The sequence below is a fragment of the Poecilia latipinna genome, unplaced genomic scaffold, assembly GCF_001443285.1.
Source record: "Poecilia latipinna isolate Pla-1442-1.1 unplaced genomic scaffold, P_latipinna-1.0 Scaffold576, whole genome shotgun sequence".
Taxonomy (NCBI): Eukaryota; Metazoa; Chordata; class Actinopteri; order Cyprinodontiformes; family Poeciliidae; genus Poecilia; species Poecilia latipinna.
In genome coordinates, this window is record NW_015113192.1 from 136,172 (window position 1) to 161,361 (window position 25,190).

The following is a 25,190-nucleotide window of genomic DNA, read 5'->3' on the forward strand; positions in this document are numbered from 1 at the left end:
GAAGTGTGCTTTCCATTTCCTCAGGCTCCACTTGGAGTCGCATGCATGAGCAGAAGATGAAGGAGGAGCCCGAAACGAGGGATGAGCCACAGTAAAGCCTGCCAGGCCCACCTGCACTGTTTGTCACTAACACTTCTGTTAGTTCACACATTAAGTGGAACATGCAGTTGCTCTGTACATTTAATAATGTGTTTTAGTTTTTATTTAACTTTGAGGATGCAGAAGACTTCCTTTGCGCTTTGTGTTTAGGCTTTAAGTAATTTTTATTACAGGATTTTTATTGTTGCTCTTTTGGATTTTGATATTTCCAAAGAACACTTTTTTAGTTTTAGGAGTGTTGTTGGTTATTTGCCGTTGAGGAAGTCATTGTTTCCCCTCATGGATCTTCAGTATATCAACACAACATGATGCTTTTTTTTTAATAGCAAAAGCCTTAATTATGATTCAACATTTCTAGTGTTAAATCATGGCTATTGTCTGCACAGTAGGAGTAAATGTTTTGGCTGTGCTTATTTTTTTTTTTTTTTTTTTTTTTTTTTTTCCCAATCAAATCCTAACATGAGAAAACTGGACACAGCAGGGGGCGGGGGGTTCACATGGCCAATATGGATCACTGGCCGGGGTGGTTTTCTGTCACGGTGTAGCACAAACACAGAAATAAAAAAAAAAAAGGATAATTTTGATCTAAAGTTTTGCACCAAACAAGTTTCTACATTCAGATTTTCTAAGACACTGGTTTTTGATTTTTTTGGCATTCATGTCTTTCACAACAGGAAGTCAGCCATGATGAACAAAGGACACAAAATATTTATTTGTGGCCTGAAATGTAAAATTTTCTAATGATGTTTTTTTTTTTTTTTTTTAAATTCTTAGAACAATACAGATCAAATGCAAAAATCTCCAATATGATTTAAACTCTTGTATTAGTCTTTACACTTGTAATTTTTGGAAATAGAAGTAAAAGCTCCAGAAAAGGTGAGAAGTTCATCACTGATCATGTGTAGCGAGAGCATAGAGCAGAATGTTGTGTAAAGATAAATGTGTTTATAGTTTAATCTATTTAGTAGATTCCAGAAAACCAAACGGAAGAAAACAACCTTCAAGTTCTGACTCCATCTGTTTTTCATTTGTCGAAAGCAGTTTTTTTTTTTTTTTTTCTTCTGCTGTTGCAAGATGGTTAAACTGATTATTGGGGGGAAAAACTGTTGCTCATCTGATTTGATTTGATTTCTGTTTTTTGTTTTTTTCTTGAAATACAAAATCTTTCAAACTTTTAAAGGCTTTTTCTTTTCTTTTGTCAATGTACCTTATTTTAAAGTTTTCCAAGAGTCTTTACTTCCTTCAAACTGAAACATTTTACCTTTTTTTTTTTTTTTTTTTGATAGTCTCTTCCTGTAAGACCTCAGACACGGTTTTGACCTTTAAGAGTATTCATTTAAAATAATTTCATTTACTTAGACTTTAGCTTCTTTATGCTTTTCTCACTTTAACTCTGTATCTTATTTTACATTTAAACCCCCAAATTTATGGATTGGATTAGGAGCTCAGTATGTAATTTCTGCTGCATGAATTCATTTTTGCATGTGGCAGGAGTCCATCAGGCTTCCCTTTTAGATAAAACTATAGTGTCATCAGTTGAACGATAAACCACTTCCTCCTTTACTAACCGTACTTAGATTGAAATGTATCGCTTAAAATTTAGAGTGGAGAGAAAACTGACTCTTAGCTGATTATTATTTAAACCCCAAACAATGCATCAATAATTTATCATTATTATTACAATTGTATTAGACACAAATTTCAGGTTGTTTTGTTTTATGGACTGATGCAATTTTATTTCCTAACTAAACTACCAGAGTCAATACCAGGTAGAATCCACTGCTGCTGTGTTTTGGGGCAGCTCTCTTCCTGTTCTCTGCACTTATAGACCAAAATTGTTGCCTATCCATCTTTGGATTCAGATTCAGATGGGCAACAATTCCCCCTCATAGCTTCTCCTGCGCTGACGTGTCCCTTCTGGTTGCTTCTCTGGACTTGCCAGTTTAGGTGGTCCTGACTTGTGTCTCCATCTTCTTTCCATTTTGGAATGGTAAAGTGAATGAAGGCTCGATCAGTTGGCATATGGCGTAACCTCAATTTGCTTCATCTTTCTCCACAATGTTTTCGAAACATTTAATGACTTTATAGTAGAGCTATGTTTTTTTACAGGAAGAAGAGTAGACAGAGTGACTATGATGGGTAACTTCCAAAGCCAATTGGTTGCACCAGATATTTTTAGGGATATCGGAGTAAATGGGGACGAATTCACAATTAAGTATCCATAATAAGAAAAATGTTTGCTTTTTCTTAACCTGTTTGACCTTTCATAAAGTGGACTGAATGTTGAGAAAACGGGCAAATTAATTAGTGAATCTTCAACTGTGAGGTGCTTGTTTATCCAGGGTGCTTTGTGCTTCCTGCTCCTCATCTGGGGAGCAACAGTGACAGCCGCTTTAATTGTCCTGTGGTGCTGTTACTAATGGGGAGACCAGGGATAATTCCTGTTTGAAACAGTTTGCTTTCAGCCCAGCCAAGCATGAAACACTTTAACCAGGTTACATTTTAATTGGCCCTGGCCCCGGGGACATTCAGTTTTGTTATTGAGTTTATGGAAGATGATGAATCCATCTAGTCAGGCGGTAGCACATGATCGCCACAGTGCTCAGTTTGCTGATTGAAAGTGAACATACCAGTCTATTGGTATCTTTCACCTCCATCTCTGAAGCTCAAAATAGTTGGTGGATGTCTGCTTCATGTCTCCAAAGACTGGTCAGGATTTCGCTTTAGGATCACAACGTTAAAGAGTGGATTGGTTTGTCATCAAGAATGGAAAACCTCACGGTGAGTCCCTTTATATTTATGTGCTTTACAGAATGGGCAATCGCAAGGAGAAAAGGGTAGATTCCTGTCTCGTTTTCCTTTTTAAGAAGCAACACGTCAATCGATTCTAACTTTATCAAGGCTAATCAGAAAACTTTGCTTCACTTGCATGAAATATTAGCTGTTGAATTCACTGTTCATTTGTGACTAGATGGTAACTCGCTTGTGTTGTTCCACAGCCAGAGCAATGGCGAGAGATCATGAACAAGAAGATGCACTTCCCTCCAGAGCTGCTCAACGCCATTCAGGAGGGAAAAATAGAGCTGTTGTGTGGGCTGCTGAGGACTGGGGATGGCATCATTCGCCAGCTGGATGAGTCGGAGGACCGCCAGTGGAGGGAGGCTCTCAACCTCTCCATCCGCCTGGGCAATGAGGATGCCATGGATGCCCTTCTGCAGGGAGTCAAGTTTGACTTCCGGCAGATTCACGAGGCTCTGCTGGTGGCTGTGGACACAAACCAGCCCAAGGTGGTGAAACGCCTGTTGGACCGCCTGGACCAGGAGAAAGGCAACAAGATGGATGTACGATCCTTCTCTCAAGCCATCTTTGACCGGTCCATTGACAACTCACAGTTTGCCCCTGGTGTCACACCTCTGACCCTTGCCTGTCAGAAAGATCTTTATGAAATAGTCACCATGCTCACTCAGAAAGGCCATGGCATCCCCTGGCCTCATAAGATATCCTGTGCCTGTCTGGAGTGTCGCAACGGCCGGCAGTACGACCTGCTCAAGTTCTCCTTGTCTCGCATCAACACCTACCGTGGCATCGCCAGCCGGGCCTATCTGTCCGTCACCTCCAGCGACGCCATGCTCAGCGCCTTCAGTCTCAGCAGAGAGCTCCGCAAGCTGTCCCAAAAAGAGCCCGAATTTAAGGTGCCCTCTTAAAAATTTCCTCATTTTTTTTGGTTCGTCACACATAAATGCATCACATCAGACAAATATAATCCTAGTAAATAAAAAAGCATTTTACAAATTAGGATTTTGCATACTGGGAGAAAAAACACTATCCAAATCACTATGGCTCTTTGTGGAAAATGTGGGTATAGCAACGATGGCAGGAACTCGCAATCAGTCTGTAAGATTGTTGTGGCAAAATTTTGTCCCAGTTGATTTTGGCATGTTAAAGTCATGCCAAAGAATCTTAATTGGATTTAAGTCTGGACTTTGAATAAACCATCCTAAAACATTCATTTTGGAGCCATTCAGGGTTGGACTTGAGACTGTGCTTTGGCCCTGCTGCATAACCCAGATAGGCTTGAGCTTATGGTCACAAACTGATGGTTGACCGTTGGTCCCAAAATCTTATAAATGGTTTCACAACCCATTCCAGACTGTTTGGTGCCTACATGTCTTCAGATCTGAACATCATGTCTTGCCTTTTAGTTTTGCCTACAGGTTGTATTCAAGTGGCTTCTTGGTTCAACATGTCTTTCTGTAATTAAGCCTGGGTGTGGCTTGTGGTATAAACACAGCATGGTTAATTAATAATTTATCAAGGTTGACTATCCCTTTTCCACATGGAACCATCTCATCGTTTGAAAACTTACAAGATTAATATTTTTGTCTCTCATTCTCTCTTTATTTGAGCTTTACAAAAAAAAAAGCAAAACAAAAATACTACAAGAGCCAAATACTTCTTGCATATCACGGTTTGTCTCTGTTTGGTTGGAAAAACAAATTGTTTCTCCTGCAGCCTCAGTACCTGGGCCTGGAGCAGCTCTGTCAGGAGTTTGCCGTTGAGTTACTGGGCATGTGCCGTAACCAGAGCGAAGTCACCACGATCCTGAACAACTGCGGAGACGAGAGCCAGGACGCTTTGGACGAGGAGGCCTTTGAGGAGGGAATCCCCAACCTGTCACGGCTGAGGCTCGCAGTCAACTACAGCCAGAAGCAGGTGGGCAGATTGGGACGCGGTTAGCTCCATGTGCAAAAAAACTCTTATTTACCTTAATAACCTTAATTCTCTCTCTGTGTTTGTTAGTTTGTGGCCCATCCGATCTGCCAGCAGGTTCTTTCTTCCATCTGGTGTGGAAAACTGGCAGGGTGGAGGGGCAGCAGGACGGTCTGGAAGCTCCTTGTCTCTGTTGGGATCTTCCTAACCATGCCTTTTCTTTGCCTCGTCTACTGGATAGCCCCAAAGTCGAAGGTCGGATAAAAATCGCTAACATATCTTGCAGAGTCTTAAGACGAGAAGTGACAGATATTATATGTGGTTTACGCTCAATAGTCCTCTTGTTTTTCCTGCAGGCGGGAAAAATGATTAGAATCCCTGTGATCAAGTTTCTGCTTCATTCTGCGTCGTACCTGTGGTTTCTCATCACGTTACTCGGAGAATCCATAACTATGGAGATGTATCGAGACAAATTTGCGTCCCGTCAGCAGAATATTTTGCACAGCTCATTCCACATGGTGTGGGTGGTTGGTAGGTCCAGTCTGTCAGGTTTAACATGAACGAATACCGCCAGGCTAACTGGAACATCATTTCTTTCACACAGGATTCTTCTGGTACGAGTGTAAGGAAGTCTGGATTGAGGGCTTGCGAAGCTACTTCCTGGACTGGTGGAACTGCTTGGACATGATGGTGTTGAGCATGTACTTGGCATCCTTTGCCTTACGCGTGCTCATCATGCTCAAAGGTCACTTCCTGTGCCACGATCAGAGCAACAGTGACGAGTGCATCTACTTTACTCAGACTGGTGAGAAAATGGCGCCAAGTTACTCATCTAAAGTGCTTTGGGGAAACATATTTCAACTTGTAAAACTTTTTTGCATTTTGGAACGTCACAACAAACCCCAATGCATTTAAAAAATAAATAACATAATTGTGCACATGGAAATGTAAAAAGCGTGAGGTGTATTCATATTCACCTTGCGTGAATCACCTTTGAGTGTAATTATAGCTGGAAGTCTCTCTGCTTGTTTATCAGTTTTGCTAAAGTAGATAGTGAATGTTTTGCTAATTTTAGATCTTCAAAATAGCTCAGGCTCTGTCAGATCATAACTGGCTTTCACAGAACAACTTTATCTTTGATAAAATTTTGCTTAGATTGTCTCTTATTTAATAATTTGGTGACTTCTAAAGGGACTGTCATGCATGCACTGGATTTTAATTAGAGGTTTTAGACTAAAGAAAACCAAATAGAAATGATCAGACGTGTTTTATTTGTTTTTGAAAAATGTTTAAAACAGCATAATCGTCCTCTCATAATCATCTGTGCCAACGGATCACATCAAATCACAATAAGAAGCATTGAAATACAATTGTAACGTAAAGTTTTAGAGGTATAAATACTTTTACAAGGCACCGCGAAACGATTCTAAAAGGTTTTTTGTCATCCTCGACCTCTTTGTGATTATGTACAAGTCCGTGACGACTGGCGCCAGGAGGACCCTCAGCTCATCTCCGAGGTGCTGTTTGCAGTAACCAGCATGCTGAGCTTCACCCGGTTGGCCTACATCCTGCCGGCCCACGAGTCGCTGGGAACGCTGCAGATCTCCATAGGGAAGATGATTGACGACATGATGAGGTGACGGCATTGCTACATCTGGATATTCGCGCAGCTCAGAGGGGGGGACTCGAATCACATGAACAAGCTTCGCTCTTTCACAGATTCATGTTTATACTGATGATCATCGGGACGGCCTTCCTCTGTGGCATCAACAATGTCTACGTTCCTTACGTCATCTCTCCACATCTCGGCAGGTGAGAACATGATCTGATCAGGTTTACTATAGAAGTAGTGATGATATGAACACAGTAGCATGAGCCTGATTTGCATCGTATCTGCTGCGGTTTTCTTGCAAACATTTCCAAAGCAATGTTGTCATAAAAACAATCTCATTTTGATGATGCTTCCCAACTTTACCGCAGGTTTAACGAGACCTTCAACTTCTTGTTCTGGACCATGTTTGGTGTGGCCAACCAGGACTACGTGGATATGCCGCAGTTTGTTTTGGCGGAGTTTGTAGGACGGATCCTGTACGGCATCTTCACCCTCGTTATCGTCATTGTCCTGCTCAACATGCTGATTGCCATGATTACGAACTCCTTTCAGAAGATCGAGGTGCGGAGCAACAGGCCTTCTGTGGCTGTGTTTCGTAGAAGACGAAGGTCAAAGGTCCTTTGTGTGATTTCAGGACGATGCAGATGTGGAGTGGAAATTTGCCCGGTCTAAACTGTACCTGAGCTACTTCAGAGAGGGCCTCACCATGCCTGTGCCTTTCAATATCATCCCTTCTCCCAAAGCTGTGTTTTACGTCCTGAGGTGAGCTCACATCTTCCACAACACTTAACATGTTTTTGTTTTGCTTTTAATGCTGGATTTTTTTGTTTGTTTTCGTTTTGTAATTTTCTGAAATTGTATTCAAGGGGGACTTTTAAACGTCTCTGCTGTTGCTGCAACTTTAACTCGGAGCAAAAATACCCTCCTATACCCTCTATGGTAAGAGTGTGTTTGGTGCTAATCGCTTTCTACGTTGCTTTAAGAATGCGTTAGACTAAATGTTTTCTTTGGAAAAAGTCTAACGACAAAGGAACGGAGGACAACCTGCCTTACCGACAGCAGGTGATCAGAGCTCTGGTGCAGCGCTACATCGAGTCAGCGCGCAGGGAGTTTGAGGAGACCAAGAGGAAAGGTAACACACTCATTATGTAAACACAGTTAAGTTGCTATAATATGGTCTGTGAGACGTAGAATAATACCAGTGTTTTACAGTACGAAAAGCAAAGTATCACACTTTCTGCAAGTTGCATATGTTATGACAGTAGGTTGCATCTTCTGATTGGTTTAAGTAGAGAGGAGGGACTGTGCCAATTTGCTAATGTAATGTTTTAGAGACGCAAACGAAAGGGGGAAGACGCATAGTGCAATATTTTTCATACATAAATCTCTGATGTGGTCACTAGTTAATAAAAACAGCAAGCACTTTGATATAACATAATCAAAGAAACTTGAAAAATAAATGGAAAGAAACACAGCAGATAGCAGCGAGTGGTAGAAATAATTAAGACTTAAAGAGCAAACATTGGTAATGTTAATTTTTTTTTTTACTTTCTTTTGGGTTTGGCATCGTAGTTCATGATAGTTAATTCTTGTGCTCAAATTCAAGAAATTGGGAAAAAGTGTTAATTAAAAGAGAAAAAAACACAAAACTAATGTGATTGTTAGGATTCTGGGAGATCCAGTCTCTGATCTAGTCCTGACCAGCATCGTTTCCAACACCAGTACATTTATCTCTACAAAGTCAGAAACTCAGCAGAATACTTTATAATGGTGCCCTAGTTTCAACATGTTATTCAGATTGAATAAGTTGTACTAAGCTAATGCTTCACATGTGGAGGGAGAAGTAAAAACACTGACGACCAATCAGACGGTAGCCGCAGTCAAACACAATATTGTGTATTTGGCATAGACTGGAAAGACAATTAGATGCCTCATGCCTTTTTTTTTAAAATTGGAAATCAAGATTGCTCACTCCAGCTTCTGTTTTCCAATAAGTGATGACACATCAGTGGTGAAATTTAACTGCCGTGCTTTTCAACCTATTTCCGTTTGGTCTTTAATATTTTCAGTTCAGATTAAGCTAAGAACTCTTTGCTGTAGATTTTAATGAACTGATAATTAATTTCAGATATCAAAAAGTTTCCCTGTCAACACTCCAACCAGGAGCTTAGACTATAAATTGTTCCATGAATATAGTTTGTAACAAGGCAGACTGTTCCCATCCTCCTAAGCCTGGAGGGGGCAGTGTTCACGATTTCCTCCAACATCTCCACAATTTTAATTCATCAAGCCATCACGTAGTTTTTCACCTCAGCTCAATTCAGTGCATCCCATATTTAGGCCTGGGAACAATGAGCTTATTTAAGACGAGTGTTAAAACATTAACATGCATTCGTGGATGCTCTGAAACCCGTGTCCGGTAACAAGGAGGTTATTCTGAGTCTGTGCTGGGATTTTAACTCGGAGAAAATGTTCTGTTCTAACGTGGTGACTCATGAGAGCCCAAAGATCACATCAGTTTTGTGGTTTATCTTGTGTGTAGAAATTAATTAGGATTCCCAGAATCCGCCAGGATGTTTTGTTCCAAGAAACCAACCAGTTCTGTGCCGTTTGGTAACTGGATTTTTCTGTTGTTTTTTAATTGTCCACATGATGTCTCGTAAAACATTGAGACGTCCCGCCTGCAGCTTCCTTCGACTGTAAACAACTTCTCTAATAATGTTTATAACATTGCTGTGACCATCTTTAAAATAATTTATATTCTACCAAAAACATGTTCTTAGTGTATTTAGAGATTGCTTTTGTACATCAAAGAACTGACAACTTTGATTTGCCACATCATAATTTGATTTAAACTGTTTATTCATCATTATTTTAGGTTTTAAATAAAACTAAATTAAATGTTTTATGGTGGTTGGATCCCATAGATGAGGCTAGACTGTCATTTAAGCTGCTAAATGTTATTTTCAACACAAACTTTCAGAACTTTCTGTTTTCTGAAACCTCCCAAAACAAATCTAGAGGTTTGAATCTGGAAAAGTATCAAATTCGTAAATTAAAGATGTGTTGGAACCTTGAAATTAAATCACAGTGATCAACAGCAACCTTAATTTGCGATGCTTACAGTGTGAAGCCTGCATAATCAAATATCCATAGTGTTAGCCTTTCCTATTAAAGGAGAGTTTCCAACTAAACTTAATTGCCGCTAGCAAACCCAATTACTGTGATGTGATTTGTGTTTTCTCCCATTAGATATCGGTAACCGAATCACAGAGCTGAACAAGGCTGTCTCCAGGATGCATCTTGAAATGAAAGGGATCCAGCAGCTTCTGATGACCGACGGACACGCTGCAAACGACGCGCTGACCAAGGACGGTTCTTCTGTGCTGGGGAAATACATCATCGGTGCCAAGAATAACTTCAGAGGTTTTAACACCAGGCAAGATGACAAAAGCACATCGCTTAAAGTGACAGTTCACCAGAAAGAGGAAGGGGCCGATGAAAGGAAGGCCGATTCGGAGGCGCGGCAGGACACAGATGCACAATTGGATCAGGTGGATGAAAATGAAGAAGAATTGGATAAGGCGGCAGACTGCGAGGTGTTGAAAATGGAAGAGGGAAGAGCGAAAACAGAGCTGGGGGACTGGAAAGAAACTGAACATGCAGAGCTTGTAGAAGTAAACAAAGATGATGATGGAGTGAAAGAGGACCTCTCAGAAGGGACGGGTCTTATTAGAGTAGAAGAAACGGTGAAAGTCGAGAGTGTACAGGGCAAGGAGGATAAAAGGGAAGGAGAGATTGAGCCCCAGGTGACAGAAAATCTCACAGAGATCAGACCTGAACACGCAGAGAGCAGCAAAAGCAGTTTTGAAACAACGGATGCGAAGAAAATGATAAACAAGTTCAATAACATGGAGCTGAAAGAAAAACCAGACGAGGCAGGATGGATGAAGGGAAAGAAGTGCGAGGGTAATGTTGTGGAAAGGTCTCGCGTAACCAAGGGGGACGAGAAAACCGGAAACAAGAAAGCGATTCAGTCTCCAACAGGGAGCAGCGGCTCCAACGACACCGGCTTTGGTTCACAGGAAGGGGAAGGATCGATTGACGGCACACCAGTAAAACCATGACGGGTCTCTGATAACCGGAAAATGTGAGAAGTTTAAAAAGAAAAAAGGCTCAGTAGATAAATATCACTGTACATACAGATATTTTCAGCTGTAAGACTGTATATAGCCTACATTTGTATAGACTAATGCATAAAAAAGTAACCTGAAGTGCAGCTAAGCAGGGATTTGACCCAAAGGAGGACACAGGTTCACACAGAAAGCAAATTAATATCCTATTTATCACTAACATTTTATATTCTGGGCAGAAATTTTTTTTTATTTACAATATTGTTGCTGAAAACTGCAATTGTAATAATGACTGAACATTATTTTTGAAATGTCTCTTCTTTAGTTAGCATTTCATAATCCTCCCCACCGCTTCCCATGAGCCTCAGCATCTCAGCCGCTGCGGAAAGAAACCTGCTCTGGGCATTAAAGGAAGTCAGATCTGTTCAACATTCAACATATTTTCAGTGTCAACGCACGACACTAAAAATATTAACTGCGATCTGACAAATCCCTGGTTTCTGTACATTTAAGGTTAGATTTACATTATTGGTAAATACAAACCATTAACTTTGAAACCCTAAAACTAATATAAGGAGTACTTTCTTTTTATTATGACTTCTTTTTATTATGACTTCTTCTTATAAGCATTCAATTAAGATGCTAAGGCTAATCTGCCAATGACGTCTGAACAGTAAGTTGTTTCTCTGCCATTAGCAAATTTATCAGCACGTCCACAGGGTTGAAAATCCAAATAAATCATTACGTTTTTGGTTTCTGGAACAAATTGTTGAATGATTTTTACACTAGTTGCACTGAATTAGTTTACAGCTTTTTTTGTTATAACCAACAACCTTGTTAAAACTTTACTATATGTAGATTTTCTATTGTGAAGTCTGTTTACCTGCTGAATTAACAGTAACAGCAGATTAGTGTTGAATAAAGATTGAAATGTACCAGTTAGGCCAATAAAAGTCGTCACCATTTCAACTGTAAGATGGCATGATGTTTTTTTTTTTTTTTTTTTCCTGAAGACCGTTCCCTTAAAGGTTCCTTATTGGTGAAAGATTTGAATATAATTGGTTTCTGGTTTTGTTTGAAATGAAATTTGTTTCTTCCCCGTTAACTGGGCTGTAACTTATCAGATGACTGGGTTCACAGATATGTTCCTTCACTTTCTTTTCATTAAGCGGGTTTTCTGTAGTTTTTGCAACAGTGTGAAGGATGCAGGTCCCTGCTTGTTTAGCACCGTTTTCCCCTCTGGGGCATGAACCAGCAAACAGAGTCATTAATCTCTCACCTGCTGCGTCATTTGTCCCAGGGCACATTACGTTCTCTTTCACTGGAAAAACACTTGCGATATTACCTTATATATTTTCGTTGGATAAGAAACATATTCTGTTTCCATTCGATTTGTTTCATGTCAGCCTTGGTTTAGTCGGTTCAAACCAACTCAAAATGTGTTTTTATAATCATTGGATCAGGAGGCATCCTGGTGTAGAGCAGCTGCCAAAAAAATCTGAACCAAGATTGGAGGAAAATATGCTTAAAGTACAGAACATGCACATTACTCACGCCTTCTTTTTTTCCACCATTTTCATTTTTTTTTATCGTCATACAAATGGAAAAATTATCAATGTTTTAATAAATAAAAGCAAAATATTTTAATAAAAAAAGACCCAAACTTACAAGTTGTTGATTTTGAAAGTAGAAAACCCTACATATTTATTTCCACCCCTAATGTAAGTGTATAAAAAAAACAAAAAGCTAAAAAATGTTTTATTGCAGTAGTAAAAAAATGTGCTGCAGGTCAGTGAGCTTTGGATTTTTCATTTTTTTAAATCTTCATTAGAGTCCATAACATTTAATGCCAGATGGCTGATTTCATTTAAAACGAAGTTCAACCTGAAATTCATTAAAAATAAAACAGCATTGATGACTCTAAGTAAAATATTAATTGTACACAATATGAAAACACAATATAAATTTTATGATTTAAAAAAATACTGTAAACATTAAATAACTATTTTAATGTTTAAAAAGAAAACATTAAAAACACCAAGTATTTTCCAAAAATATAAATCTGTAATGATTATGGCGTTGGAGAGACTCATTCCTCGTCTTAGGAGCCGCACATCAGGCATTCATCCTTGTTGGCTAAGGAGCAGACCATGGCCGCTGTGTTGCGCTCTCTGGATTCCTCCTCCAGGCTCTTTGCTGACTGGCTCTCCTTCAGTTTCTCCTTGTTCAGGGTGAACTGAATCGGGTTGGCAGCGGGCTTCGTTCGGAGGTAGTACATGCCGGTTTTCAGGCCCTGCAGGCAAGAAAGGACGGAGATTATTAGGAGTTCCTGCTGATGCTCTGAGGTCGCGTATTTGTCCTTTGGTTCCGGACGTACCAACTTCCATCCGTAAAAGTGCATGCTGGTGAGTTTGCCGTAGTTTGGCTCAGCGATGTGAATGTTCAGAGACTGACTCTGATCGATGTAGGTGCCACGATCTGCTGCCATCTTCAGGACGGTTTTCTGGGAGATTTCCCAAACTGTTTTATAGAGCTGCTTCAGATCTTCTGGGATCTCTTCGATGTCCTAAGCAAGAAGTGAGAGCATATTTTAAAAATCTGCTTCTTGAAGAATACATCTCATTTTCTTGCTGATTTTTTTTTTACCTGGATGGAGCCGTTCCGAGCAATCAGCTGGTTCTTCATGTCCTCATTCCACAGTCCTCGTTCAGTGAGGTCCTTCAGCAGGTGGGGATTCACAATCTATACGACAAATTTAAAAGATCATGAGGCAATCTTTTCTTCCTTTATGGATGTCTTAAATATCAGTCACATTTCCAATCCCAGCAAATGTTTTCCAGGACTAAATTCAACTCCTGATGTAGATTTAATCTGTGATTCTATCCATTACACAGTGCAGTGAGTCGTGCATCTGCAATTTTTACAACCAATAAAAACTTGCAAACACATAAAATCACAGTAAAAGAGAGAGATGGCACTGCCTCTGTGAAACCCAGACAACTGTTTATGCAGTTGCACAGAAAGCAGTTGAAACACTGATGAATTTTATGACATTTAAAGCAAATTTATGTTTATAAAACTGGAGAATAACCTTTTATTTTATGTAGGTCTTATCTCTACATGTTTAGGTGTAACCACATGACAGACTATCAAGAGCAGCTAATAAACATGCTAGCATTAGCCTAGCGGGAGCACCAGTCAGCAGGAGCAAGATTTAAGTTTCTTTATGACTGTAGCTGGATTTGTCGTGTCAGATGCAGATCTTTGGCTCTTAAGAAACTTCTGCCTGGACAAAATATTTGTCATTGCCGAGATTCTGCAGAATCCAGAGCATCACTGAATGCAAATAAATTAAATGGGACGCATTAAATACAGTTCAAACTATTTATCTAAATGGAACAGATTTTAATACACTGATTCTTGAACAAGTCTGACACACTGAGTACTTGTGTACTGGACAAGTACACAGACTGCAAATCACTACTATATGAAGAAGATTTGGATCATGACTAAACTAAATCCTGATGTTTGTTTCTTTTTTTTTTTTTTTTATGAGATTTAAAGCAGCAAATGCATTCTGCGCTGACCTGAAACTCTCCTGAGAGCACCCTGCGAGTGTAGATGTTGCTTGTGTACGCCTCAATGGACTCATTGTTACCCAGGATCTGGGCAGTGGAAGCTGTGGGCATCGGGGCCAAAAGCAGACTGTTCCTTACACCGTGCCTAAGAACAAAAAATGTAACGTATAAAGGGTTAATAAAGGATCTGCTACAGGAAAGCGGATGTTTAAAACAAGAGGAAGTGAAGATTTCACGTAAGACTTACTTGGCAATTTTCTCCTTCAGTGCCTTCCAGTCCCACAGGTCTGTTGGTGTTTTTTCCCACATGTCGTACTGAAGGATCTAAAAAAAAAAAAAAAGAAAGGCAGACCAGCATGATGAGCACATAACATAAGCTCTAATCTGCAGATTAGACAGATGTTTCTCCAGATGGATGTGTGAAGACTACTCACTCCCTTGCTGACAGGAGAGCCGGCGTAGGTTTCATACGGGCCAAATTCTGCTGCCAGCTCACAACTGGCCTCCAGGGCGGCGTAATAGATGGTTTCAAAGATGTGAATGTTGAGTAACTGGGCCTCTGGGCTTTCAAATGGGTAGCGCATGAGGATAAAGGCATCAGCCAGACCCTGCACACCGATTCCAATAGGCCTGTGACGCTTGTTGGACTTTTCAGCCTGTAATGCAGGAAGCAGGAGGTGTTTTAAAGGAAAAATTTACTGTTTCAAGCAGTTGTTTACGTACATTTACTGCTGATGAATCAATTATTGGAATAAATGTTTCAGCTCATGTACTTGATGACTCATTGTTGGAGCATACAAACTCAAAAGAAACCAAATGCAGAAAGAACAGATTCAGAGCTGTAATTGTACAAATAAAAATATACGGATTTTGAAAAAAAAAAAAAACTATTTGTCTATCCAAAACTACTCAAGTAGCAGTTTTAGCATCGCTTAGTTCAAATTCAGTAAAACAATCCTTTTAAGCACCTTCTGCTATCCAATTATTAATTGATTAATAAAAAAAAAAATCTACTTATTATTCCTAAACTTTATAGATTTTAAGTCGATGCATTAATTATTTTTTATCTTCAGATGCACACTTTACTACAAATAATCATGTGTGCACTAAAGGAAAGCTATATTTTAGTCAATAAAATGTTTTTTTTTATTATTTAAAAAGGAACTTAGTTATTTTTTATGCATTTCAATTTTTTTTGTAAAATAATCTTCAGGGGTTAAATTAAATATCTGCAGAATTTGCACATTCCTGATCTGATTAATCTATTAGTCATCATAATAGTCGATTACGTAAACATCTGACTGGAACTGCAGCTGCAGGGAGGTCAGCTTCCCCGGAGCCATTAGCGCTGGAGTCACACCTCAGGCACTGGGTAGTAGTTGATATCGATGATCTTGTTGAGGTTCCTGACAATCACTTTGGTTACAGATGCAAGCTTGTTAAAGTCGAAGCTCCTTTCTGGGGTGACATACATGTTGAGGGCGAGGGAAGCCAGGTTACACACTGCAACCTGAGTTAGAGACAGAGCAGAGCTGGTTGAAAATACCCATCATCGACGCGCTGCAGAAGGCTAGTCGTGGTGCCATGCAGGAACAATCTCAGCCTGTAGGGGTCAGCATGTTCACCTCATCTTTACTTGTGTATTCGACGATCTCTGTGCAGAGATTGCTGGACTTGATGGTGCCCAGATTTTGCTGGTTGGTCTTCCTGTTGCAGGCGTCCTTGTAGAGCATGTACGGCGTACCCGTCTCTGTCTGCGACTCGATGATGGCGTACCAGAGCTGCTGAGCCTTCACCACACGCTTCACCCTGCCTTCCTTCTCGTAACTGGAAATGGATGTGATCAACAAGGAGGCGTTAGCCCTGAAAAATGCACGGCTTGGTGGAAAAAAAAACTTGTTTGCCGTGTCGTGTTTACCGAGTGTAGAGCTCCTCAAACTCCTCTCCCCAGCACTCATCCAACCCAGGACAGTCGCTTGGACACATCAGAGACCAGTCCTACAGGGGACAGAGGAGTGGACACAAGGTTAGTGATAAATCCACTGCAGATCTACGAGACAGAAAATTTCTCTCGGGATTCACCTGATTGCTTTCCACTCGCTTCATAAAGAGGTCTGGAATCCACAAGGCAAAGAACAGGTCTCTGGCTCTCTGCTCTTCTTTACCCGTGTTCTTCTTCAGCTCCAAAAACTCAAACACGTCAGCATGCCACGGCTCCAGGTACACAGAGAAGGCCCCTGGTCTCTGTAAACACAATGGCCCGTGCAGCTAAGAGTTTAGGAAGCCCTTCAACTACCGTTTTATGCGTCATTGTTAGATTCCTTCAACGTCTTTGGCACAAATTCTCACCTTGTTGCCGCCCTGGTCCACATAACGTGCTGTGTTGTTGTACACTCGCAGCATGGGAACCAGCCCGTTAGAAATGCCGTTAGTCTGAAAAACATAACAAATACGTTACATCTGGTTGTTCAAAAGAACAAGTTAATTTGAGTTTAGCCGTGGCTGTATTTACCCCAGCAATGTAGCTGCCTGTTGCTCTGATACAGCTGACCGCCAGGCCGATGCCTCCTGCTGATTTGGAAATGAGCGCGCACTGCTTCAGTGTGTCGTAGATACCGTTGATGCTGTCCTCACTCATAGCTAGCAGGAAACAACTGCAAAAGTCATCCAAGCGGTTGAATTAGGAAAAAGATGAGCTTCAAAGTTTAGGTTATGCTTTCTCTGAGTACAGTACACTTGTCAGGAACAGTCCTGAAAGTCATTTTCATTTTAGACTTCTAATGCTGCATTTGAGTTTTTCGTTTTCGTAAAGGACTGACGAGACAAAAAGCATAGCTTCAATGAATTAATTAAGCACATGTTTAAAATTATTTTGATTTTTTTTCCTCATTGGTCCAGAATTATACCAGCATACACACCATTAATGTTTGCGTAACATCCCTTAGTAAGCTATTGACTTTTTAAAGCTATCAGTAAACCTATGGATGGATATCTGAGACTTCTGCACCCAGTTCATTAAAGTCATTTCTTGATCAACTGCCCAAAACATGGTTCATTCCCACAGTCATTCATTCCCATGAGGAGAGAATTTAAATTTCTCACAGCAAGTGTGCAGTGTTCGCCTTATTTACCTGGACAGCTGAGGCCTGGTGGTGCCGGCGTTGAACAGGGTAGGAGACGCGTGAGTGAACCACTTCTCTGAAAGCAGGTTGTATGTTTCAACAGCTGCATCAATGTCTTCTTTGTGAATCCCGACTGCCACTCTCATCAGCATGTGCTGGGGTCTCTCAGCAACTATGAAAAGCGGTGAATAATAATTTAGTGACTTAAAATGATAAATAATTTGATGGGGACATTTACAGTCATGAGAGTAAAATCTGAATAAATAAGGAAACATACCTTTGCCGTTGATCTTCAGCAAATACGATCGCTCAAGAGTCTATAAGAGCAAAATAAAGTCTGTCAGTGTGCTTGCTGATTGTTAAAATGTTATACCAAAAACAAAGCAAAGTCCTACCTTAAAACCAAAGAAGTTGTAAGAAAAGTCTCTGTCGTAAATGATGGCTGAGTTGAGGAGCTGCAAGAGCCGAGATTGCCATGTTAATACGAAAAAAACCGAAAGTACAAGCATATGTTACTTCCCTCATGCTTACTTACGTCCTTGTTTTCGAGGACAATGTCCAGTGTCTCCCGGGAGATCATAGGGGAGTGACGTTTGTTAAAGGGGTTCACATAGTTGTACAGGTCTTCCATCACATCTGTGTGAGAAGCAGACAGGCTGTTGATTTTAACATCGAGTCATGGCAGAGGTAAGTAGCATCTTACAGGAAGCACTGGACGTCATTATGAAGCTGCATAGACTGCAATACTCATTTGAAAGCAAAACGTATCAAGTTTGCTCTGATTACCAATTATGTAACTTATTAAATAAATAAGTTGCTCTTCCTTCCTCTTTACCATTGTGCACTATTTTGTATTGATCTGCAATGTTAAATCTTAGCAGAATACATGGAAATTTGTGGGTGTAATTTGACAAAGTGTGCAAATCTTTAGAGAGTGTTAATGCTTTTCAGAGCCACTTGCACTTATTATGAAACAATCAACAGCAAACATACCACTGAAAACCTTCTTGGTCTCTCGGTGCAGGTTGGACACAGCGATCCGAGCAGCCAGGATTGCATAGTCGGGATGTTTGGTGGTGAGAGTGGCAGCAGTCTCTGCAGCCAGAGTGTCCAGCTCCACAGTGGTGACCCCGCTGTACAGACCCTGAATCACCTTCATTGTAATCTGGGTCTGCGTAAATAGAGAGGCGAGGTCATGACAGAATAAAGTGCACATTCCTGTTTGATTAATTTTTGTTGTTTGAACTTACAGGGTCCACAAAGTCACTGTTGAGCCCATAGCAGAGTTTCTGAATGCGGGATGTGATTTTATCAAAACTAACTGCCTCCTCCCGCCCATCTAAAAGAAAAACACAAAAGAGAGGTTTTTTAATATATATATTTATTTAACCAGGTTCTGAAATAAATCACTAGAGAAGTTTAATGATATTAAATGTCAAACGGAGTTTTATTTTATTTTATGCCACTCAAGCAACATCAAACAGCTGATGATCAGGAAGCTCGAATATTATTTTTTCAGCGCCAAGAAGACAGGGGCGCGCCAACACAACACTATAAGCTTATTTTTGACATTTATACAGTCTTAGTTTGTAAATCGATTTTGTAAAAAAATCAAAGTGAATAGTCAAAATAAACAACTAAACAAGGTACATTTGTTCGTTTAAAGTTTCGGGTCAGATGCGACTGTTTGAGCAAAAACATATTCTGATTGCAGAATATATATGTATTCTTTTTAAAAGGAGAAAATCTTAGAACACATATAGAAATCGCCAACTCTGTCGTTTCATAATTGGATCCTTTGTTCTGTTTCGGCGGAAACTGAAACTGTACACAAAGAAACTACAACACGCCACAACGTCTATAATATGACATGGAACTGGAAAATAAAACACGTTATCCTTCAATGTGCAAACACGCATACTGCCTTTGAGTCATTAGACAACGTTTGCCGAACAATAACTTCATGTTTTCTGACAAGGAGGAAAAGACAAAAACCTGATAATACCTCGTTTAATCACGTGCATGTTGACCGAAGATCAGCTGTTTATTCCTAGAATGAAGGTTTTAGTACTTTCTTCTCGGCGGGGACAGAAAAAGATTAAAACTATTAAACAATTGTTGCTGCTTGTTATCCTCTTCAACATTGAATCTCAAAGTAAGAGCGCCAACCAAGACAGACGCTGCTTGAAAAGCTGTCGCTCTGGACAGTGCCGGTGTTTTCAGCCAATCAGCGTTGACTTTGGAAGACCGCTAACCAATCACAAGCAGAGCACAGTCCATTAATATCCTGCTCTGAATAATCTGGCGGGATGTCATGTATATAATGTTATTATAGCAGACGATTGTTATAAACACATTATATGGCTATCGTTGTCTGTTTGCAGTTTGGTGATAAAAACGCCAACAACGATCTGTTCGGGTTTATGGAAAGCAGCATTCACTTCCCTTTTTATATTAATGCTTGATCATTTTTTAGTTTTTAATTAACACATTGTTTACAGGTAAGTAAACAATAAAGTTAGATAATTATGTTGTGTTTTCTTTGACAGTCAAAACTAACATTATTTAGTAAATTACCACTGATATTGTGCTAATTTTTAATAGTTTCATTTTCATATTAGAAATTCAGACTACTTTTAATTCTGGTTATAATTTTAGCTTTTAAAATATGTTCCCGTAGTTTCTTTTCACTTTCACAGTTCAGTTTAAGGGGAAAGTGCATAAAGCTAACAATATCACAATGGATATTTCTGTTAGAAATTAGAACCACAAGGAACAGAAACTTTTATGCAATGGGTGTAACAAATCCACACAGTTTTCTTTGTGTACTGTTGATAGAGTCGTGAACATTTTTCTTTCTACATGAAATATAACAGCTTTAAAAGAGAGAATAGTAACAATATGCTTCAAGAGTTAAGCAAACAGGATATTTTACAATTTTATAAGCTAAATACATCTTATTTACTGTATCTAACCCATTTAAAACATTCTAAATATTAGCTATAATGTGGTACATTGATTTTTTTTTTTTTTTTTTTTTTGGGGGGGGGGACAAGATACCGTTGGACTCTAAATAAGAAAAATACACGGTTTACAAATTGACCTACATTTAATTTGGAACTTTATTTTGAAGGTGTTTGAAACAGGAAGTGACTCTCCTAAGCTGCTCCGCTAATGCTAATGGCCCCGGAACGTTAAAGAAGCTCTCTGAAGATGGCTGGCGTGTTTGAGGTGGAGGTTGACGGTGTGGAGCACGACCACGGGCTGGAGCAGCATAATGAACCGAACCAGGTTAGACTAATGAGAATAAACAGGAATTCTTAGGTTATTCTGGGAAGGAGCTAGCTTATGAGTTAGCTCCTGCTCCCAGATTTAGCTAACTACTAACTACCACGATTAACTTACCAACCATGACCAGGCAGAGTTTCTTGGAGGAAGGAGGTTGTCAAGTGAACTAGCAGCTAAACTTGTGGAACCAGGACACAAGTTTAGCTGTATGCCAAGTACAAACAAAAATAAAATTACAGCCTTGCTAAGACCATAAGCATCACCTGCTATTACTCAATCAAAGCTACTTGTGTTCTTCCCTTTCTCTCTCGATTATAAATGGTTTCCTCCTTTGTAATTTTGCTGAGCTGTGAGTGACATTTTAAAGCAATCTTTAGTATAAGATTATGTGGCTGGTGGGGCTCAAAGGTCAGGTAATTTCAGTGGAAGTAACTTTAGCACTTCCTGTGACATTTCAGTGTTTGAATTAAACTCAGCTTTTTGAAAGGTACAATGATGAGACTGTGTAAGTCTGTTAGGTTGTGTCATTGTTTCAACTTTGTTTATATGAATAGAAATAATTTTGAAATACTCCTAAAATTCAGATGTTGATCATTTTGTAACCTTTGGCCTGGTTGTCCTTCATCTCGTTGAGGAAAGTGAAATAACAGTATAATAACAAATAGGATCCAAGATTGTACTAAACTGATCACATTCAATTAAGAATGGTTGCCTTATTCAGTATTACTACACAGAAATTAATACAAAATATTACATACTAGCAGTACATCTCACTCACATGCTGTGCTACAAGGGTGATCGCCTCTGCAGTAATGATGCAGTAATTCATGCAAGAGGATTCCCCGCCAAGTATTGAGTGCATAGAAATGTACATACTTTTCAGAAGGCTGACATTTGTGCATTTGACATCAGTTTTTGATTGGTCTAATATGATATTCTAATTTTCTAAGACACTGAATTTTGAGGGTTTTTTTCTTTTTACCTGTAGACTATAATCATTAAAATAGTTTTAAAAAAATAAAATAAAGCTTGAAATATTTTACTCCATGTGTAATGAATTTCTGTAAAATTATGTTTCGCTTTCTGAGGTGACTGGCAAGAAATATTGAACTTTTACACTATCTTCTTAATTTTTTTGAGATGTGCTAGTACATCTGAACCTTCACTTGGACTCCTGCTTAGGATGACGATTAATATTTCTCTGTTGTTCCAGGTAATTATAACGAGACAGGCATACGTCAGTGATTCCTACCAGTCTCTAAATTAATTTCAGGTTGTTAAACAAGCTCAACAACCTGGGAGGGACAGCAGCTGTTAAGTCCAGAGAACAATGTTATTCCAGAATGCTTTATTTGATGTAGCTGTCAGAGGTGCACCACTTTGGCTTTTACTCGACCAATGCTTTTTATTTACTTTGTTTTGGTATTTTTAGATCTGACCAACTTATTCCATAAAAGGTTCTACATGTATCTTGATGGAAATTAGCATTTTGAATTAATCAGAAAAGGAAACGGTTACAAAAAATTTCCATTTGAGCGTCAAAGGGTCTTCAATTGACAAAAAATGTAATCATTAATTTACCCACCAGGCCCAGAATTAATGACTAAAATAAAATTGATTGTTGCGTGGTGATAACCGCAACTAGAAAAGGTTTTTTTAAAAAATACAGGTTTAGTTTTAACCGAGAACTAGTTGTCAGTTGTCTCACTTCTTTAAATAAAATAAAACTAACCTCAAGTGATACAGAGATTAGGCTTTTTAAAATAGAAAATTATGACTGATTCAAATTTTTGGTTTTAGCAATACAACAAAAATGACCAAAAAAAATGTGTTGCAGGTTTGGGATCTTACACAGAATAAAGGAATTACAAAATTGACAATTATTTAAACTTCCGCTTTGCAATTTTATTCACTTTCTACCCTTTCTTCTGTGTTTTTACAGTTTGATGTGTCCAAGCTTTCACCAGAGGAGAAATGGAGGTCAGTGTATGCATCACACTCGGACTTATCTGTACAGTTAATTGTTGCACGTCAGTGGGTTTTCAGCTGATAATGCACAAGGTTTTTGCATAATACATCAGTAATAAATCACTATCTGTTTCTGTCTCTTTAATGCATTTATCTGAAACATATTCTAATCTTACCAAGGTCAAAATACAAACCATTTTACTCCTGTTTTTAAAGATGACACCATTTACAGTATTTCTATCAGCCCATGTGCCACCACGAGCACATATCCTGTTTTGGTGTAAATCTTCCGATCACGCGGTTGCTTGTTAACCTACATTGCTCATTTATATCTCTATCAACAGAGTGGAGCATGCAAAAATGCATGCCAAACACAAAGGTCATGAGGCCATGCACGCAGAAATGGTGCTGATCCTCATCGTCACCCTGGTCGTCGCCCAGCTGGTACTCGTGCAGTGGAAACAGAGACACCCAAAGTCGTACAACGTAAGGCACAAAAGACACAAGCTCTGAGTGTGAATTTGGAAATATCATCATGTAACGGTTTGCATACTGAGTCTCAAAATCTTTTCAAGTGGGACAAGAGGTATGTGTGTCTGCATCGGTGTGAAAAGTACTTTTGTGAAATCTCCAGTTTGGAGGAACATGCATCTTTACGTTTAGATTATACGTGTGGCAGCGCACTGCTGCAATGTCGTTTGCTAATACAGAGAAATAAAAACTGATATTTCCATTCTTGTTCTTAGTTCGATTCAAATGGACTTTCAGTTTTCCTCATCTCTGATAGCATTGACAGCTTAGTTTTTTTTTTCTTTTGCTCAAATTCGCTATTGATTCTGCACATTTCGTGTCTCGTAGCTGGTGACACTGTTTCAGATGTGGGTAGTTCCGCTCTACTTCACTACCAAACTCCACTGGTGGAGGTTTCTGTCCACGTGGTTCATCTTCTCCGTCATCACAGCGTACATCTCCTTCCGTGCCACTCGCAAACCACTGGCCTGCACCACGCCAAGGTGAATCTCATTTTTAGAAAAGCTTCACTTACAAATATCCACATAAAAAAGAGAGATGACAGATTAGTGCTGCGATAATTGTAAAACAGTCTCAAGTCAAACACATTTACTGTCTGTTTGTATTTGTAGGTTGGTGTACAAGTGGTTCCTCCTCCTGTACAAGATCAGCTATGCCATAGGAATATTTGGCTATAGCGTTGTCATGTTTACACTTTTTGGTATAAACCTTATATTCAGGTATGTATAGTTGCACAAAATTATTTTCTCTCTCTTTTTTTTTCTTTTTTTAATATTGTAAAATTTTCCAGTGGGTGATGTATAGTGTGTTCATGAAAGCTGTACAACTCAACCAATTTTTTTTTAGCTTTTAGGGCTCCTTGATTTGTTGCACTTTCTCACCGCTAGATGGTGCTGTTTTCAAATTCTATGTAACAACTACTTTAAAAATCCCGCTACCACTTCACATAAAAAAAACTAGAAGGCTATCAAAAAGTTTTTAACTTTAGTAGTTTAATTAACAAAACTTAAACGTGTGATGTATAGAAAAATTTAAGCATGACAAAAATTGCTTCAGAAATGCCAATCTTTTGAATTTTCTTCATGTACTGTACAAGATTGACATTAAGTAAGAAGTCTTGGCTGCATAGCCAAGACTCAGAATTTCTGAGTTAATGTAATGTGGCATGAATGTCACCAATCTGTGATTTTAAGGAAGCCCAGGATCATTTAATGGTGTTAATGGGTTTGGTGTCTCCTCTTGCTCTATTTTCTATGGCAGTGGTCCCCAACCTTTTTATTACCGCGGACCGGTCAAGACTTGGAAATTTTGCAGCGGCCCGGGGGAGGGGGGCGGACAAAACGTCAGATAAGGCTTCTACATCCTGCTAAAGCCTGAATAGATTTGGGTTGTCTTGGTCTTTTATCGGTTGTCTTGGCCTTTTTATCTTTTATTTTTCCCTGACTGGGAACGAGAATACAACCTGCTGAATGTGACAGGTAGCCAATCAGAAAGCGCTGTGATGTAAGAACAGAGGGGAATCCCAAACAGCTGACATATCACGCAACTGTGAGTCCGGTGGATAGCGGAGATGATATGTGGAAATGTTTATTATTATATGGTCATTATTATATCTGTATTATGTTTATTCAGTTAAAAATGTTAACTATGAAAAAACACAGTCACCTCCAAATCATAGTGCAGCAAATAGAGCGGCTGCTCCCGCTGTCTTTTATCCACCGCCTTTTCTTTTTGTTTCTTTTATCTCTTAAAATAAAAACTGTCACTATTGCTTCTACATCGTCATCCGTGTTTGGTTATTCTAAATTCCCGCTATGCTGGGGGTTTTACTGAATTATCCTCTGGAATCGTGATGTTCCTAACTGGAATCGGTTCGTGTTGCTCCTGCCTTGGACACACAGCTCTGTGGTCACAGAGGTTTGGAGAATCGGCCGACAATCCTTAAATCTTGCCGTCTAAACCAGACTTAAGACTCACAAGCTCTACTCATCTCCTCTCGACCACTGCCCAAACGCTCTCTGACTCTGGTCGCTATGGTAACGTTTACATATCCCTTCAAAATAACAGAAGCGCCACAAAAACGAACATTTTACTTTCGTGAAAATTTTAACTCACGATAATGACTAACGGAAGCTTTTTTGGGATAAAC

The 25,190-nt window shown here is 39.4% G+C and overlaps 5 protein-coding genes across 7 annotated transcripts in view; 3 read left to right on the forward strand and 2 right to left on the reverse strand.

Moving 5' to 3' along the window:
* rb1 (retinoblastoma 1) overlaps positions 1 to 1,098 on the forward strand; it is a 24,190-nt gene extending 23,092 nt beyond the window's left edge. The window contains exon 27 of the mRNA XM_015042060.1: positions 25 to 1,098. Within this exon, the coding sequence (XP_014897546.1) occupies positions 25 to 95 (71 nt within the window). The 3' untranslated portion in view covers positions 96 to 1,098. The remainder of the gene's footprint in view (positions 1 to 24) is intronic.
* lpar6b (lysophosphatidic acid receptor 6b) overlaps positions 1 to 6,005 on the reverse strand; it is a 12,464-nt gene extending 6,459 nt beyond the window's left edge. The window contains exon 1 of the mRNA XM_015042061.1: positions 5,993 to 6,005. The gene's annotated coding sequence lies outside the window, so the exon portion shown is untranslated. The remainder of the gene's footprint in view (positions 1 to 5,992) is intronic.
* LOC106953354 (short transient receptor potential channel 2-like) lies at positions 1,392 to 11,526 on the forward strand. Its single transcript, XM_015042059.1, has 13 exons — positions 1,392 to 2,880; positions 3,099 to 3,791; positions 4,612 to 4,812; positions 4,900 to 5,064; positions 5,166 to 5,340; positions 5,414 to 5,614; positions 6,283 to 6,445; positions 6,529 to 6,621; positions 6,790 to 6,982; positions 7,056 to 7,183; positions 7,288 to 7,360; positions 7,439 to 7,553; positions 9,674 to 11,526. Exons 1-13 carry the CDS (start codon positions 2,866 to 2,868, stop codon positions 10,546 to 10,548), a joined length of 3,090 nt encoding a protein of 1,029 aa, XP_014897545.1. The 5' UTR covers positions 1,392 to 2,865; the 3' UTR covers positions 10,549 to 11,526.
* A 1,022-nt stretch (positions 11,527 to 12,548) lies between these two features.
* Positions 12,549 to 20,935, reverse strand: LOC106953358 (ribonucleoside-diphosphate reductase large subunit-like). Of its 3 annotated transcripts, none has more exons than XM_015042064.1 (19): positions 20,660 to 20,935; positions 18,505 to 18,593; positions 18,248 to 18,425; positions 17,790 to 17,890; positions 17,650 to 17,709; positions 17,532 to 17,571; positions 17,264 to 17,426; positions 16,645 to 16,786; positions 16,482 to 16,565; positions 16,215 to 16,376; positions 16,051 to 16,130; positions 15,758 to 15,959; positions 15,493 to 15,642; positions 14,567 to 14,788; positions 14,380 to 14,456; positions 14,142 to 14,277; positions 13,201 to 13,296; positions 12,932 to 13,120; positions 12,549 to 12,847 (listed from the first exon to the last, which is right to left on the reverse strand). In XM_015042064.1, the coding sequence occupies exons 1-19, from the start codon at positions 20,664 to 20,666 to the stop codon at positions 12,656 to 12,658; spliced, it is 2,370 nt and encodes a 789-aa protein (XP_014897550.1). In that variant the 5' UTR covers positions 20,667 to 20,935; the 3' UTR covers positions 12,549 to 12,655. The 3 variants fall into 3 exon arrangements, with proteins under 3 accessions (XP_014897550.1, XP_014897549.1, XP_014897551.1); XM_015042063.1 differs by lacking the exon at positions 20,660 to 20,935 and adding an exon at positions 19,260 to 19,455; XM_015042065.1 differs by lacking the exon at positions 20,660 to 20,935 and adding an exon at positions 18,905 to 18,923.
* rnf121 (ring finger protein 121) overlaps positions 20,388 to 25,190 on the forward strand; it is a 13,827-nt gene continuing 9,024 nt past the window's right edge. The window contains exons 1-5 of the mRNA XM_015042066.1: positions 20,388 to 20,545; positions 22,485 to 22,522; positions 22,855 to 22,996; positions 23,369 to 23,523; positions 23,653 to 23,760. Coding sequence (XP_014897552.1) covers positions 20,468 to 20,545; positions 22,485 to 22,522; positions 22,855 to 22,996; positions 23,369 to 23,523; positions 23,653 to 23,760 — 521 coding nt within the window. The 5' untranslated portion in view covers positions 20,388 to 20,467. The remainder of the gene's footprint in view (positions 20,546 to 22,484; positions 22,523 to 22,854; positions 22,997 to 23,368; positions 23,524 to 23,652; positions 23,761 to 25,190) is intronic.

Excerpts from the sequence above, each read along its gene's own strand:
- LOC106953354 (XM_015042059.1), top strand. Across the intron at positions 4,813-4,899 it reads TCAACTACAGCCAGAAGCAG|TTTGTGGCCCATCCGATCTG; the intron begins GTGGGCAGATTG and ends TGTGTTTGTTAG. Across the intron at positions 7,554-9,673 it reads TGAGGAGACCAAGAGGAAAG|ATATCGGTAACCGAATCACA; the intron begins GTAACACACTCA and ends TTCTCCCATTAG.
- LOC106953358 (XM_015042063.1), bottom strand. Across the intron at positions 17,572-17,649 it reads ACAACTTCTTTGGTTTTAAG|ACTCTTGAGCGATCGTATTT; the intron begins GTAGGACTTTGC and ends TTGCTCTTATAG. Across the intron at positions 12,848-12,931 it reads ACTTTTACGGATGGAAGTTG|GGCCTGAAAACCGGCATGTA; the intron begins GTACGTCCGGAA and ends TCTTGCCTGCAG.